This window comes from Panulirus ornatus, chromosome 12 (genome assembly GCF_036320965.1).
Source record: "Panulirus ornatus isolate Po-2019 chromosome 12, ASM3632096v1, whole genome shotgun sequence".
Classification (NCBI taxonomy): Eukaryota; Metazoa; Arthropoda; class Malacostraca; order Decapoda; family Palinuridae; genus Panulirus; species Panulirus ornatus.
The window spans coordinates 54,417,545-54,436,127 of NC_092235.1; the positions used below are offsets into that span (position 1 = coordinate 54,417,545).

Genomic DNA, 18,583 nt, shown 5'->3' on the forward strand with positions numbered 1-18,583 from the left:
GAAACTTTTCTTTGTAGCTCCCTCTCTCTTTCTCTCACTTACCCCATATCATTATCACAAAAGGATACTCTCTATCCCGCACGCACACACACACACCTAACCTAACCCACAACCCAGCAAAACCCGCACAACCTCGCAACCTCCACCTTACCTCCTAAGCCCCCCCGTATCTTCAGTTCACATCTTCCCTCCTTCACATCCTATCTCCTATCATGCACCCCCCCCCCCTCTCTCTCTCTCTCTCTCTCTCCATCCTCCCTCCCAGCACCAGCCTCCCTCCTCCTCCTCCGTCCCGCCCGTCCCACTAGCACCTCTTCCAGGAGGCTGAAGAAAGTGACCTCGGCTCCCGTCCCATAATCCAGGTGTGTCAACATTTACCTGTGGCCCATGAGGCACGGGGGCTAACAAATTAAAGTCCCGGAACTTGCTTTTTTTTTTTTTTCTTCCTTAGCCGATGTGCTGGTGAACTTTGCCTTTTCATGAGAAGACAAGCGACGGAGCCTTGGGGTGAATAATACGGTTGTGTTCAGATGCCACAGGCCTTGTGTTTACCGGGGAATCACCGACGCACTGGTCATGCCAGGTACGAAACTACATAATTTCGTCCCTCTATATCACTCAACAATTACTATATATCATTTCCTTCTTGACTATTGAGTGCAAAAAAAAAAAAACGTCACGTCAAGAGGCCCCCGTACATACTAAAGGTGATGTTGAGTAGGAAATACTCCCCATACGACAGGTAGTGTCAAACGGGCAGACCATCCATACAAGAAAGAGATGCTGAGTGGGAGGAATCCCCACCTTCATCCGAGTGGTGGTGCTGAACAGAGAATCCAAACCCTCTCGGCGACACGTCGACGTTGAAGATGGAACCCGGTGAAACCCCGGCCGCGCGACCATTCAAAAGAACCACAAGGACCCGTATCTTCGTCTGCCGATCGATTACGGAAACTCCGCTCCCTCGAAGAAGAAGAAGAAGAGAGAAGAAGAATGGCTGAGCAATAAAGAAGGGAACCCATCTTTACCTTGCGATCCGCAACGACCTAGCGGGAAACTCAAGATTTTCTCACAGGCGAGGGAGAGAGAAAAAAAAAAAAAAAAACATACATATATATATATATATATATTTGCTCAAACGAGGACGGTCTCCCTTCCATCCCTAGACATAAACATCCTATCGACATTGGAATTTATATGATCTCCAGCTGACCAATAGCAAGGCGAGAGCCGCCACCACGACCTTACCTGGTGAACCAATCATCGCGGCGCTGTCGCTCTATGTGGCTTAACGTCATTCCCACCTGATGGACCAATCAGAGATCATCCCGCCATCCTCGAGTCTGCTGGCGACCCCAATTACCCAATCACCGGTGATCGCGCTGGGTATTCAAACCATATTCTTACACTGTGATCCTCGGACGTCATATTCATACAATGTGATCATCTGACGTCATATACTTGAATACGATCGTCTTACGTCATATTCTTACGTTAAGTACCTCTAACGTCATATTCTTCGAATCACGCTCCTCTGACGTTATATTCTTACGCCACGTTACTCTAACGTCACATTCTTACGTTATGTTCCTTTAACATCATACTGATGGCATTGCGTTCCTCTACCGTCACATTCTTAAGTTCCTTTACAAAATACTATAAAAATCAAAAAGGTCTATACATAACAGCAGGGCTCTGAATCATATAGAAAACGTTGTGTAGTGCATAAGCGGTGGTGTACAAAGTGAAAAAGCTATGTTGTATAGGAGTCTGGTTTACAAACATGGAGTTCTGACATATATTGGACATTCACATGTATTGTGTACATTAAGGACATAATCTAACTAACCTCTGTGAATACGACGGTACGACTTCTGAGGAAAACAGATACTACCGTAAAGGACAAATGCACGACCCCTGGGAATGATTTCGATGACCTTTGACATGTCTCTTACGAGTTGAGTCAAAGGCCAGGCCATCATCTTTCAACCTAAGTTACTCATAACGAGTTAAAGTCCTGAGCATTAAGACAAACTTATATCAACGGTCTGAGAATTTGAGAAACACAATGTTTTTGACTCGAACAGAAGTGTTTATCTGAATGACGCCATCTTGTTCCTTCCTCTCCACTTATCGTTATTTGAGAAGAACAATGTTTTTGACTCGAACAGAACTTTTTATCAGAATGACACCATCTTGTTCCTTCCTCTCCACTTACCATTATTTGTAATACGTCTGTTGCCATCCACTCTTAAGACCATCCAGATTCTCTTTCCAGACATCTCTTTTTATCTCCCTCCATTTCTTGCCTCTCTCTCTCTCTCCCTCTCTCTCTCTCTCTCTCTCTCTCTCTCTCTCTCTCTCTCTCTCTCTCTCTCTCTCTCTCTCTCTCTCTTTCCCTAATTTCTATTTCCAATCTTTCGTACAGTCTTCTGTTTCTCTGTCTTTCTATTCCCCACTCTCTCACTAGCTTATTTCTCTCTATTTCCCTCTCCTCTCTTTCCTCAATTCTCTCACATCACACACACACATACACACGTCTCTTCCTCCCTCACTCTGCCTCTTTCTCCTCTTGCACCCTACCGTCTCCTCCTTTCCCTCGCCAGAACCAAGAAGCATTTACAATTACCCTTTACCCCAGGAGGGAAATGGACAACTTGGACGACATCTACGACCTGTCGTGCTCCAACATAAACGACTGGGAAGTTCTCCTGCAACCTTCCTTCTCACTAGTTTCGTGTTCCTGTCGCAGCTGGGCGCTGATACACAATCTTTCGCTGGTTCTCTCCCTCGAGCGAGTCCATTGCTATATAAGAGCTCGGGTATGTGGCCTTTGCCTTAAGAGATCGAGTCGCGGAAACCCCCCCCCCGCCCTCACGTTTCCTTAGAAATGTAATCTTGAGGCTAAATACCTGATACAGTTCTTACGCTAGGGGAACGATGGCATTTCGAGATGCGGCCACTGTCGATATCCCACTGCATCAAGACAAGAATTTCTGGATATCTTCTGTAAGGGGAGAATGCGCGGTTGTATGCGAGGAATGTATAGATGTATGTGGGGGATGTGTGGGGTGTATGTGGGGGGATGTGTGAGGCTCTATGCAGTCATACAACCAGAGAGACTTGGGCAAGGGTCCCGCCCTCGTGTTTCCGCACCGCCTCCCCCAGTTCAGACGTGCTTCCGGCAGGCGGGTCACTACGTATTATTCACGATGGTTTTGTGGTCTCCTTCCTGTGTTAAGGGGCTGGCAGCTCCCGGGACCTGCAAAAGGAGCCGGTATCTACAGACGGCACGTTTTCCATAACGGTGCAGTGTATTTTTCTCGTCTTATTGTTGTTCTGCTGGTTGTGTAAACAGCGTATAATGCTGGAGAGGCGGAGCGAGAGGAGGTTTCGGGACTTATTCAGCATGACACTGTCGGCCGTGTGTTACCTGGGGAGTCCATGCATATTGCTCGTGCTGATGGATGAGGTGGTAATGACCCCGGTGGTTGTGGTGGTGGGGGGTGGTTGTGGTAATGGCAGTGATAGCAGAGGTAACAATGATGATGGTTATGATGGTGGTAGAGGTACGAGGAGGGGTGGTGGTGGATGCAGTGGCAATGGTTGTGGTGGAGGTGATGGTGGTGGGAGTTACTGGCTAGGGTGTGGTGGTGACTGTAGGAGATATGTAAGCCGCCATGGTCCTAACCTAACTCGGTCTTAGTTACAGCTGCAATTCGGGCGGTGTTACATTCTTGCTTCTCTGGTCACTGGCCATTCGGCCCTACATCATAGAAGAACCTGAACATCCATCGTCGTTCTAATATCGAAGTAAATAATTTCCCATCGTAACTTCATCAACTACCAGACATGAGTGATCTTCCCCATAAGCTCCACAAGCAACCTTCATGTAGTTTATGCAAAAATATCAATAACACTTTTGGTACCTGGACCATTAGGTCAAGTTTTAGCCACTATAGTCATTTCTTTTCTAATATCAAGTAAAAATACCTTAAGACATAACCTCCGATATATTTTGACATGCTGAATAATTACCAAATCGTAAATATAGAGCATCACAGATGTGAATATTTTTTTCTTACCCCGAGCTATATATATATATATATATATATATATATATATATATATATATATATATATATATATATATATATACATAGTATATATATATATATATATATATATATATATATATATATATATATATATACATAGTATATATATATATATATATATATATATATATATATATATATATATATATATATATACATATCACTTTATAAATGAGGTTTGTTTGCGCTTGAGCTTGGGTCGTCATTACTCATGATATCATGAACTTCATTACCATATCCAATACCCGGATTAAAAGAATTCAGATTAAAAAAAAAAATTGTAAATTGTATTATTTCACAGCTGCAATTACCCAGATTAAAGCAATACAAATTATTAAAAACTCTACTGGTAAATTTTAATCATTTACAATGCCAATGTGTGCTTACTGAAACATATTTTCGTCCCAGTTTTACAGCAATGTCCTTGAAAACTTAAAAGTTTCACAGAAAAACAGCGTTTAGATATATCACTTAAAACACTTAATGTAAGGCTGTGTACTTCTTGACTTCCTATCAAACTGCTTACAACTGTATTACCTTTCGTTTTACTGCTTATCACTTCATAAATATATTTATCTTATTTGATACCTACATCTCTGTAATCTGATTCACTTTCCACTACTACAACGCTCTGGGGTTGATTATTACAGTTACTGTAATGACACAAACGGGTAGAGTTCAGGTTAGATGATGACCAGGATTATCAAGTTCGGACTCATAATAGCCTGGCCTGCAACAACAGTGAACTAATATGAAAACTTTCTGTTGAGCAGGGTCTCTCCTGGCGTCCAGCTTATGGTAAACTGATTATCCTTAATTTGCCATCCTTTCCTGGGACGTGTGGCAGAAGTTTACTCCTGGAGAGGTCTGGTTCCTGCAGCTGGGTAGTTCACGGGCCGATGAAACATGATTGACAAACGTAAAGGGAGACTGCTCGAAAAAGAGAGGTGGCGGGCACGTAACTGAAGAAGCAGCAATCCTAAACACAACAGGAAACCAAACGAGAAATCGAATGAAAAGAAGCTGTTAATAACACCATCGTCTCCAGACTCCCTTCGGGAAGGGACATATATGCAGAAGAAACATATACACACACACACACACACACACACACACACACACACACACAAACACAGAGACACACACAAACCAGTTTATATAAATACGACACCAATAGTGTCCCCAACATACGAGATACACTATGTAGAGGAAGCAATATCCATATGTCATACTGGTAAAAACTCCACCGGTCTTGTGCTCCCCTTCCCTGACCACCTTCCCATCTCTCCCTTCTCTTACAATCCCTTCACCTCAGTGGGCGGCCGTCCAGAGGTACGCACTTTGAAGTTTTCCTCAGATGTGGAAGGGAGCGTCGAGATGCTCGCCTCCTGCCGGGAATGTAGGAGGAGGAGGAGGAGGGCAGGCCGGGCGAAGCACACCGCACTACGGCCTCAACTTTACAAAGAAACACAAGAAGTTACTTGAGTTGAGATAACTTTTACTAAATCAAAACGAACGACGACCACCTTGTGTCACCTTCCTCCCTCGGAGATCAAAGGTTGGAATGTACCACACGGGGATGCCCGCCACACACTTTACTTCTGACCACTTAAAAAGATCCATTACTAATACCTTTTCCTCCCGCAGACATATAACATTAGACGTATCGTACATTCCCAAAGCTTTCCGAGTCTCAACCATCACCTTATAGGAAAATAACGAGTAAATGACTATTAATATTTCTCTGACGAATCCTTATATGTGTAAGGGTGGAACACCTTGGAACTTCCAGAAACAAAGGCGAGTCACTGTCTTCAAGACCTACGTGACTTGGGGACGTTGGTGAGTCTTGTGCCGGGAGGGTGTGAAGGGGAGACGCCGTCCCCACACTTTCATAACTGCCTCAATCCTTTCACACAACTTCGTAACCCGGGGACACTCTCCCCTTTCCCTTCTCCTCCCTCCTACTCTCCTCTCCTGTGTCCGCAGCGCCCATCTTGACCCGTCACCCACTGTACAGCATCTCCATATCATCATAAAAATATCATCCTTCCTTAGGGGGGAAAAAATGAATATACCACACGGGTGTGTTACCCCGAACGTGCCCAACCCTCGTCTGTGGAACTTTCTCTAACCCCGTAGCAGCTCCTCCTCAGACATTCCTTATGCAGCTCCTTCTTTATACATATATACATATACATACATACATACATACATATATATATATATATATATATATATATATATATATATATATATATATATATATATATATATATATAGTTCCATTGTCCTGGTGATCCTTTCTCCGACCTCTCACAGCTCTTCGTCATCCACATACATCCCAGCACTCTCCCAGATCTCTAAGGGTCCTCCCTCAGTCCTCTGGCACCCTTTCAGTCCTTCCTCAACCCAGGGAAGGCAATTTCCCGATCCTCTTACTACCCTTCCACAACCTTTTACATCCCGTAATCACACAAGGAGCAGGATCCTCTTCAGACCTTAGACAACCCTTCTTCTCCTTCTTTAGCCTCCTGAAGTATGTATATTCAACCTACTTAAGCAGCCAGCCTGCCCCTCCCCTCTCCCCACTGTAGTGACTTTCATCTACTAACAGCCTCTTAGAACTTCCTCATCAATCTCTACTTGCCTCCTGTTATCCCGTCCAAAGCCCCGACTAGCCCCTGTGGCTAAGGGTACTCGCTAATGACCGTTCTACCAGTCCTTCTTCAGCGCCGGCAGCGCCCAGGCAGAGCTGAGTTACTTCCCTCCCCCGACCCCACAACAGCAGACGCCTCCCCTCCCCCCGACTACCAGCTCTCTAGTCTGCGTCACTTTCAAGGACTTACAGACACGTAAAAAGAAAAAAAGATAAAAATATGCTTAATCGTAGTAAAAGTTGTGTCCTTCGGTTCCAGCGAGAAATTCTTAACAACTGCATTTGAATAGAATTCGACTCAGCGTTTTCTTTTTTCCCTTCTCCGATAATCGGCTGAGCTTATCAGCTGTCTTCCTTTTTTTTTTTTCTCCTAAAAAGTGGTATAAGAAAAAGGTTGGAGGAGAGGAAGGGGGGGGGGGGGGTAAAGTGATATATCTCTCTCGGGAAGAGGGGATAAAGAAGAGGAGAGGAGAAAGCGAAGACAAAGTAGAGTCATCATGTAATGAATAAGATATAAAGACGAAGGACAGGGTACAACCGATGCATGGATCACACACACACACACACACACACACACACACACACACACACACACACACACACACACACACACACACACGTTACATGGGACAGCAACTTGCTTACTTCGGTAGAAAATACAAAACCATTTACACTCAAGATTCATATAAACACATTTTGTAACTTTGTGGCCATATCGAACTTCACAAGCCATCATATCCACGTGTAAATATACACATTTTGGACTAGTATTTGTATGTATTGTATGCCTTTTCTTACTTCAGTGACGTAGCGCCTAGAACAGATAAAAGAGCAATTGAGAAAAATCCTTATTTGGCTCCTTTTTCTATACCCCAGTGCAGGATGTTCATACGGGAAGAGTGGATTTCCTGCCATCCACACCCCCATCCCCCTTATAAGTCGCCTTCTACGAAGCGCAGATGTGTGTGTGTGTGTGTGTGTGTGTGTACTGTACCGACACGTGTGTGTGTGTGTACTGTACCGACACTTCTGAAGCAGTTCCTATAAACTTAGGCTTTCGATCAACTTTCCGTCTCCCTTTTCTTTTGCGAATTTCCCCGCGGAAAATCCTAAGCCCTGCTACTTCTGGCGCGATGTCACCTGCTGGGCAAAGATGACTGAAGAAATCCCTCATCCCCTGAAGACACTGTTAAACCGTCGAAGTCACGGTCATCTATGGAGAAGGAAGGCCTCGATGTCGCTCTCCCAGCTGAGCTTCTTCACGACCTCCAAGATCGAGACGGGTGATGCAGAAGAATAACTCAAATGTGAAGCGTGATAAGCGTAGACTTTTCACACCTGTTTCCTCTCCCTTCTCTTCTCTTCTCCCGGCCTCCATGGCAAATTTGGAACGTCACTAACGTGAAGTTAGTGATGTTGTGTTTCAAAATGGAGAGATAGAATGAGAAAGAGTAGGTGCGTGAGAGAGAGAGAGAGAGAGAGAGAGAGAGAGAGAGAGAGAGAGAGAGAGAGAGAGAGAGAGAGAGAGAGAGAGAGAGAGAGAGAGAGAGAGAGAGAGAGTACTCAACGATTATCTACGAGGAGATTTTGCGGAGAGGCAGGGCTAGCGCGCACCGTTCACCGTAGGAGAGTTATGAAGCAGGAGTCTTGTGAGGTACGTGTTATGAACTACTGTGTGCGATGGAGAGCCTTTATTTGCGTGGACTGAAAGCCAGCAGCCCAAGTGTGGGTGAGGCAGAAAGAGAAGACAACAACCTTGGGCTAAAAGGAGTGACACTTGACCGCCACTGAAGTGCTGGCTCACCGAACACCCATTGATGACCAGGAGGAGTGCCACAGAACTCAAGACAAGCGGTGAGTGAATTCATAACAGCGAGACGAAGAACCCAAACCTCGACGTACCCTGAACTCAACGTATTCAGAAGGTAAACTGAGAACGTTCCTCGGTCTAACAATTGCGACAAGATCTGAAAGACATCCATTCAGCCCAGAAATATCTTACTTAAACCTGGGATGGAGATGGCCAGCAGGCAGCAGAGTACTCCATACCATTAATATATAAGGAGGCTCTCCTTCTGTTTGACTATCCAGTCTCCATCTGCATAGATTAGAAATGCACGGTCCTTTGTATCGTCCTCATGCAGATGACGTATTGATGTAAACCATCGAGTCTTCTTCTCTTCATCTGTGACTCCTACGTACTGTCTCTCGAGCCACCACACGACAAGTGGCTACTGCCTCCGTCCGCTCCGTGGAGGATAACCCCCCCACCCCCCCACACGCCGACGAGGATGGACACAACACACGGCTCCTCCTCCTTCAGACAGCGACACCCACACCCTTATACATACTGAACAACTCTGGCTATGGACGGGGATTGTCTCTTTTGTGGCGGCTGATAAATGTGTCGCCTTTATGTCTCTGCTGATTTACTCCTGATAGCATTCTCCAGGAAATGTACATATCGCTGGCGCTGTTGTGTCGTCCCGGCAACGATCCGCCCGCCATCTGCCGTCAAACTTAGGAAATTGCGATGTCAACAAAGTATCCTGATCCTCGGCTCTGAATATCTTTAAACAGAACCCACTCTATTCTCACGAGGTAAAGATCTTCCCTTGGAAAGAAAAAAAAAAATGAATATCTTTTTTCTCTAAAGTAAGAAAAGGAGAGAGAGAAAGACTCAGCAACAGCAAGGACGGAAGGGGGTGGTGGAGAGGTGGGGTGAGAGCGAGAAACCTTGGCCCCCTGAGGAAGAATACTACGTGGGCAACTTCCTATCCAGTGAGCAATATTATTCCAATACCATCTGGCGCGTCTGTTTCGTCCATATGGCACTTGAAGCAGCCTTCGGGAAGAAGAGAATTCAGGGCCTCCAATACGCCTAGCCGGACACAACACTCCAAGGTAACGCTCGCTTGAGACAATGCCCCCCCCCCCATAGCCCGCCTCCCCCCTTCCCCTCCCAGCATCTCCCCTCAGCGAGCGAGTGGTCTTCACAGGGAAAAAAGATATCTTCTCTAGTTGTTATATGAGAGAGAGAGAGAGAGAGAGAGAGAGAGAGAGAGAGAGAGAGAGAGAGAGAGAGAGAGAGAGAGAGAGAGAGAGAGGGGGGGGGGGGGGGGATGGGAGACGGGAAGAGATGACGAGAGGAAGGGGACGGAAGTATGAAGAGGGAAGCCTATAGAAGAGAGGAGCCAAGGAGGAGAAAGACAGAGGAAGGGATTATGCAGTGAAGAGGGGGAGAAGCCACCCAGAAATGAAGAAAAGAAGGGAAGGAGCTACAAGTGATAAACATGGAGACGGAGGAGAAGCAAACGATGGAACCATGAAGAGAGATGGAAAGGTGAGGAAAGAACCATAGGGAGGGAGACGGAGAAAAAAGACAAGATGTTGGGGGCAATGGCGAGAAAGGAAAAAAAAAAAGAAGAGGAAGAAGAAACCACGAAGAAAAAGAGAAGGAAAGGGAAGAACAGTGAAGAGAGGACGAAAGAGGAAGCCAAGGAAAGAGAAGGGGGACAACGAAGAAAAGAAACAAGGTAAGAGAAGAGATAATACGGCAATTGAAAAGGTGAGAGACAACGTGGAAGAACTGAGACAGACCAAAAAGCGGGAGAGAAGCCATGAAGGGGAAGATAAAGGGGAGGAACGGAACGAAGTGGCAAGGACGGGACTTAAGTTCAAACTTTGTGAAGATTTGATTATCAAGATTTCATTACGATTGTTCAGAACTCTGCTAAAAATTCGTTACGGTATATTTCTTAATGTAATACGTAATATTAAACATAATACATAGTATAAAACACAAAATAATCATTCGGTTTCTTTCGTGTCCAGTTTAAGAGGAAAAGAGTGGAACACTTTCTTCATTTCAAATCAATAACACCCGTTTTCTATCAACTATACAGTTATAACCGGTACTTCACTGTGATGCTGGCCAACTCTGCTCACACATCACCGACAGTCATCATCGCCAACCAGTTCACAAAATGGAAAGTCATCCTTCCTTGTCTGACATCTCAAGAATAATAGAATCTTACTCTTTTTTTTTCTGAGTAAAACATTTCCTATTGAACATCGTTTTCTTTTATTCATAAGCTACTGTCAACACAACTGTGATATTTTCCCCAAGGGTAATTTTCTTTTAACCATTTCTTGAAAATTCAGTTATGATCTGAGAACTTGTAGGTCAGGCATTCACAGGGAGACTTGGACTTTTCGCAGATTATTCCTTCTCTTTCGCATGGCCATGATATACGTGGGGCAAGGGTGACGTACTCATTATCATGTTGAATGGCATGGCGATGCGACACAGATGCCAGAGGCACACGTCACGTAATAAAGCGTGGTAAATTGTGGCAAATGTTTGGACAGTTGAGTACAATCAAGCAAATTTAGGTCCTGGGCAACGGCAACACCTTCTTCTAATGGGCATATAATTACTGATCTCACCCAGCCATGGTTACTTGGGTACGACGTGCCGCAGTAGTTACGTGAGCCGGGGTACGACGTGCCGCAGTAGTTACGTGAGCCGGGGTACGACGTGCCGCAGTAGTCACGTGGGCTTGGGGGAAGCCTTAGTAGTTACGTGAGCTGGGTTACGTTCCGCAGTCATCGCGTGAGCTGGGATGCGGTACGTGCAAGTCACGTGAGCTGGGGTACGTGCCGCAGAGGTGTGGGGAGCTGTGGCCGCAGGGTTATCACGAGCCCGCAAGAAAATTTTTGGTGAGAAATGGGACGTCGCTCAGGACAGTACGGACGTGCGACGTGGGACCCACCTCACACTGACGCAGGAGGATACGACCTGAGGAGGGTCAGGTGGCAGCGAAGAGGAGATGGGAGCCCGAGTGAAGATGACAGAGATGGGGGAGGGCGTGAGGAGGAAGAGGGAGAGAGGGAGAGGGAAAGGGAAGAGGGCGGGAGGTGACGGAGGTAGAGCCAGGGCGGAAAGGGGAAGAAAAAGAAGGTGAAGAAGAAGAAAAAGAAGAAGGAGGAGGCGGTGAGGTGTGACGGGGATGGGGTTGGAGAAGGGAGCACAACAACAGGTAAGGCCCACACCACATCTCCTGCTGTATACAAATGTCAGTCATGACGCGCCTTGCACAACAAGACATCGGTAACAGCAGCAACAGTACAGTAGCAGTAGCAGTAGCTCCGGCGTCGGTAAAGCAGCAAACTATACAGTGGTCAGAGCCTCTACCATCCCGCTGTGTACCGCTCCCCAGGGGTGTGCGGCCTTCCCCAAGCCTCCCTCTTCAACCAGTCAACTACACACTCAGGATAAAAATAATATGGTCATCGTCCAGTGATACATCCGCCTCACAATCCGGCAGCTGTGGTGTGTGTGTGTGTGTGTGTGTGTGTGTGTGTGTGTGTGTGTGTGTGTGTGTGTGTGTGTGTGTGCGTGAGCTGTTTTGTCCGCCGATCACGTACCAGACTTATCTTTAACAATAACACACACAGGTCCGTCCCTTCTGCCACCACTCACCTTTATCAGACCTCGTGCTTCTGTCCAATCGCAACCCGTCTTCGGAAGGAACAACAGAATGCTGGATTTTGATAGGTTCCTGTACCGACCGAGGGGGAGGCACAGAGGTAAGAATGTGTTTCCATGTTTTTCCAAAGGATAACATTTTAGGGAGCGTGGAGTGAGGAGGGGAATGTATTGATCATATCCTGGAGAAAAGCTGAGCACCTTCCCAAGTGATTTTATAATAAAAATCGAACACTCGCTTGGCTAACTCCAGCGACAACTCTCTGACCTCTGTTATGATAAAGTGAAAGCCACACCAGACGAAGAAAACTGGAACAGCCGTACGCCAGGTAAAAGTGTGGCTTTCGTGGTGCGCGGTTGTCATGAGCAGGCCCTGCTGGCTTCCTCTCCTGATGCTGCTGCTCCTGCTGTCGATACTGCCGCTTACTGCCTACTGATGGTGCTCCTGCTGACAGTGATACCGTCTAGCCAGCTTCTGCTACTAACCGCTGACGTTCTTCATTTCTGCTACAGATCCTAACACGACCACAACTGCTGCTGCTGCTGTTGGTGTCTCTTCCTCCTCCTCCTCCTCCTCCTGCCAAGCCAGGCCACCACCGTGAGTACGTACCTACGGTCTTCGCGGGGATACCTGTCCAACCCAGGACCTGGACAGGTGGCGGACACGTCAGCCCCAACTCACGTGTGATACAGCCACCTAGGAAACAGAGAGAGAGAGAGAGAGAGAGAGAGAGAGAGAGAGAGAGAGAGAGAGAGAGAGAGAGAGAGAGAGAGAGAGAGACTCCATACGGGATCTTGAAGAGAGCCTGGTGGCTGGCACGGAGCAGAAAGCACGGTGTTGGAGGAGAGGTGGGCGTGTCCAGGGGTCAGCCACACCCATCACTCCTCAGCCTCTAGCCATAAACAACAACCCGATACTTCAGCCACACTCACTCCCTCCTCCCGTCACCAGCCACAGCTACTGACGTCACTCATCAGCCCTATACTCAATGACGTTGATCACCTGTCCTACACCCACTGACCTCACTTTACACCAACACCTAGTGACGTCACTCAGCCACACCCATTGACGTCACTCATCAGCCACATCTTCTGATGTCGCACACTAGCCACATTTACCACATCCATTTCCACCAGCCATATCCATGGGCCACATCCACCATCCACCCTCAACTGCCACGCCCACCATCCACACTCAATTGCCACGCCCAACATACACACTCAACTGCCACACCCGCCATCCACACTCAACAGCCACGCCCACCACCCATACTCAACTGCCACGCCCACCATCCACACTCAACTGCCACGCCCACCATCCACACTCAACTGCCACGCCCACCATCCACACTCAACTGCCACGCCCATCATCCACACTCAAAAGCCACGCTCAAAAGCCACACTCAACAACTCCATTGCCAAACAACCTCCCAAGCAACCATTTCCCGGCACTCACACACCACTTACCTCAAACACATCTAACAACTATAAACCACAGACACAAATCACCCCAACCAACCACAACAGCCGGCAGTACCCACCACAAACAACCACCAACCAAACCCAAACGCCTTACCACCCACCTACATCCACCAGTGACAGCCACAGTCACCAGTCAACAGCTGGCAACCAAACGCCCGGGCCAATAACCGTCAGGGGCACCCAACAGCTTCATCCACCAAGGCGACCACACCAGCCACAAGCCACCAGCCGCATACGTTACCTTCATTCCACCAATGCATCCACTAGCTTCACCCACCAACGTCCACACATCAGCCACAAACCACAACCACACTTAACTTCATCCACTACCGCAGCCACAGCGGCCAAAACCCGACGAGCCACACGCACACTTAATTTCATCCACCAACGTACCCAAACTATTCACCAACCACATCCATTAATTTCATCCACCCACCACACCAGCCTCATCCACCACCATCAACACAACGCGTCACAATCAAAGAGTCCTTCCACCACCATCACCACCGAAACCCCCCCCCTCCCCCCTTCCCCTAACTCCTAGGAAATAGGTGAACTTCATCTACTCCCGGTGACGTAACAAGGAGGAGGACAGACGACCCCTTCATCACGCTAAAAGACCCTCTAGAAGCAAACGAAATCATCAACCAAGGTGGAGAGAGAGAGAGAGAGAGAGAGAGAGAGAGAGAGAGAGAGAGAGAGAGAGAGAGAGAGAGAGAGAGAGAGAGAGAGAGAGAGAGAAGAGAAGAGAGAGAGAGAGGTCCAGGAGGAGCACTGGGGAGAGGGAGGTAGGATAGCCCAGGTGGGAGATTGTCTAAGGTAGGAAGACGGGCGCCGGGATGAGACGCTGGAGGCTCCAGGAGGCCAGTAAATCAGGTCCTGGGATTCCTTGGGAGACCGTCGAGACGACCTGTGTGTCACACAGGATCTGCTCGTCCAATATGGAGGCCGGGCTAACGTACGGCGCTGCATCTCATCAACCCCGGGACGCTGGGAAATGTGTGTGTGTGTGTGTGTGTGTGTGTGTGTGTGTGTGAGTGTGAGTGTGTGTGTGTGTGTGTGTCTGTGTGTGTGTGTGTGTGTCTGTGAGTGTGTGTGTGTGTGTGTGTGTGTGTGTGTGTGTGTGTGTGTGTGTGTGTGTGTGTCTGTGAGTGTGAGTGTGTGTGTGTGTGTGTGTGTGTGTGTGTCTGTGAGTGAGTGTGTGTGTGTGTGTGTGTGTGTGTGTGTGTGTGTGTGTGTGTGTCTGTGAGTGAGTGTGTGTGTGTGTGTGTGTGTGTGTGTGTGTGTGTGTGTGTGTGTGTGTGTGTGTGTGTGTGTGTGTGTGTGTGTGTTATAAATGTTTGTGGTTTTCTTTTTTCTTCGGGTGAATATCGTACGCATCGTGAGCATGTTTTCTCCTGCCCTTACACCAACATAATCCTCCTCCCCCCCCATGCTCTCTCTCTCTCTCTCTCTCTCTCTCTCTCTCTCTCTCTCTCTCTCTCTCTCTCTCTCTCTCTCTCTCTCGTGGTGAGCGCTGCTGAGGTAGCCTCATATCCGGCAAAATCTTGTCGTTGCTTCTTCTTCTTCTTCTTCTTCTCCATTCTCTCCTCATCTCTCACTTCAGCTTCTTTTAATCCCTCCTTAACCCCGCTCCCACATTCATCTTTCCTGTTTCCCATTTTCTTCTCTCCCAGTTTATCCACCTCTTCCCCCGCCCTAAACTTCTCTCATGCAATCGTAAGTCTTCCTTTCCCAATCTTTCCGTTCTGCCTCGTCCTCCATCCTTCCCTTACCTTCCCTCCCTTGCCCCACCCACTCAGCCCCCCCCCTCCCCAACCTTCGTCATTCTGGCAGATGGTGAGGATCACATGCGCCTCCAGTGCAGGTCTTCCTTCTCCTCCTCCTCCTCCTCCCATCACCATTTCCCATGTTCCTCCTCCTCCTCTTTCTTCCCTTCACCTTCCTACTCCTCCTCCCTGTGCTTCCATCCATCTATTCCATCCTTCTTCCCCACACGTTCCCGCTGACTCCCATCCTTTCCCATTCCCTCATCCTGCCTTCCCTCCCTCACCCTTAACCCGTCATCCCTCACCCCTCTCCCTCCTCTCTTCAGGTGTGCCACCTACGGGTGTTCTACTCCCTCGCTTCATCTCTGGCAGAAAAAAAAGGTAGAAAAAAATACTTAAAAAAAAATAGTTGACCGAAGCAGCTGACGGCGTAATGACTCACTCAACGCTGATTACCCACTACTCGCTGATTATCAACCACTCGTTAATGAAGAACCACTTAATTTGCTTGTTACTACCAGGCTGACAAGGGTAGAAGGGTTGGCTGGAGAGGGCTAATGGGGGCTGACAGACTAAGGGGGTGTCCCCAGGTCTCCTGGAGGAGGATGGCAGCTTGACAACCTGGAGGACGTGGTGTTGTGACGCTCTCTCTCAAGTGACTTTTCCTCATAATGGCTGAGTTAAGCCCCTTGAGTAAGACGACTAAAGCCCTTGAATAAGGCAATTTAATCCTTTTAAGGGAGGTAATTGAACCTCCTGAGTGCTATAATCTAACCTTTTGAATGTGTCGACGTCAATCCCTTACATACGATAATCTGGCCCCTCTCAGTTACGACAATTTCGCCCTTCAAGTACGATAACTTTCCTCTCTAAGCATCATAATCCGATCCTTCAGCGTTGCACTCCAACTCTCCAAGACGAGGACTGCAGGCACCGTTCGCCAAGGTTAATGCACCAGGCGAGAGTCTCGGTCACCTCTCCCGTTATGCTCCACTAAAAAAAAATATGACTTAATGTCGCATATACGTGAGACGTATGGCCAGAGCTTGCAACACATTCTCGACAATCAAGGTGAGTTCACACCTGGCGCTACTTACTGCAGTAGGCAACTTTTGCCAAGGAAGTGACTACGAGACTCGTGCAAACTCCTGGAACTGCAGTAACGCAATTCACCAATTCAAAACTCCAAGTGTAAGAGGAACTGTGAAGGAAAACATTAAACCCACTGGATCAACAGTGAGGCACTGCTAAGTAAGCCAGAATCATAACGGTGACACGGGAGGCAACTTGTCTTCCTGCTTGTTGGAGAACGAGTGTATATTCAGCCATTTTTTTCCTTAAATAATTTTAACTTTGTGTGCTCCATAAGTTTGTTTTAATGGCTAGAGCTCCAATCAAAATGAGGAAAGGAGAAAAAACAAAATACATTTTCAAAAACATAGCAAAATGAAGTGTTCTTCCCTCTCGCGGGCTATGCTACAAGCCGTGAAGACCTCCCTACTTCGAGGTAACCTGCGGCAGACGTTGTACTCACCGCCATCGTTGTCGATCTCGTCGCTGCATCTGGTCTCCAGCTGGACGGAACAGTCAGGCCCGGTCCAGCCAGATGAACACTCGCACCGGTACTGACCGTCCACTGTCGTGCACATCCCGTGGCCCGAGCATCCGTTCACACATCCAGCTGCAACACAAGGTTAAGGAAGAGATCAGAGAGGTGCTGCGAGGAAACACTCTAGGCAAGAAAAAGAATTTAGAGATATGCTGGGAGAAATACCATAAAGTTCTGCTGGAGTTAGAGATATGCACTAGAAGGACCGCATGGCAAACAGTGAAGAGATAGGCTGAGGGAACATTATGGTGGGGAGAACGTCAGGGATGTGCCGGAGGAAAGGCACACGATCAGTGGGAGAGAATGTCTAACACGGGAGAACATCAATCTCCGGCAACCGGGCAGAACGAGGTAAGGTTTCCGTCTGGTAAGAGGAGGCGAGCTAGTCTCCTAATGGGACAAAGGTACAGACTTAAAGACAAGGTTCAGATGGAACAAGGAAGATGGACTTTTGGAAATAAAACTGGTAGACTTAACCTTAGCGGAAAAGCGAAAAGAGTGCAAAGACTGGAGGACAAACACCTTAGGTGGAACAGAGGATGGGAGGGATTACGTAAGATCCTTATGGGAAAGAAGGCACAGGGACGAACACCCAAGTGAAGAGTGGAAAGGGACAGGAATGAGGTAAAGTAATTCTAATAAAACGCGACATAATCCCGTAAGCACAATGGTACGACCAATTCAGCATGACGGTACGACCTCTGGGTGTGATGGCTTGGCCTTTGCTGTCGTAAGTGCTCAAGGGTCGTATCGTCACACTCAAGGGGGTCGTTAAATAAGTGAAGACCTGATGAGGTGCTTCAGCTGATCACTATATCATTTACTATACAGGAAAAGAAAATACACATTTAGAGTGTAAGAGAGATCTGAAAATCAGTATGGATTACCTGATGAACTGCAATTATTGATGCAAGAAGTCATGCGGATGCAACTACAACTATCATTACTATCATTAGTGGTGCTGTTGTTACAACTACAACTGTGTCTGCTACAACGCAGTAACTACTACTGCTATCAGAACCACTAGCACTACAATTACTACAACTACTACAAGCCCTAAAATTACTACTACAACTACCACAATTAATACTACGACTACTACAAGCACTATAATTACTACTACAACTACTACAAGCACTATAATTACTACTAAAACTACTACAAGCACTATAATTACTACTAAAAACTACTACAAGCACTATAATTACTACTAAAACTACTACAAGCACTAAAATTACTACTAAAACTACTACAAACACTATAATTACTACTAGAACTACTACAAGCACCATAATTACTACTACTACAACTGCTACTATTAGCACTAACATTACTACTACTACTACTACTACTACTACTACTACTACTAGTAGTAGCAGTAGTAGTTCTGCTAGCACAACTATTACTATAACTATTACTACTACTACTACCAACACTGTAAACAGTACCAGCACA

General features: G+C 47.0%; 1 protein-coding gene across 5 annotated transcripts in view; it reads right to left on the minus strand.

Annotated features, from left to right (window-relative positions):
• LOC139752068 (teneurin-a-like) overlaps positions 1–18,583 on the minus strand; it is a 1,037,677-nt gene that overhangs the window by 171,603 nt on the left and 847,491 nt on the right. For all 5 annotated transcript variants that reach the window (XM_071667906.1, XM_071667907.1, XM_071667905.1 and 2 more), the window contains one exon: positions 17,054–17,200. In XM_071667906.1, coding sequence (XP_071524007.1) covers positions 17,054–17,200 — 147 coding nt within the window. The remainder of the gene's footprint in view (positions 1–17,053; positions 17,201–18,583) is intronic.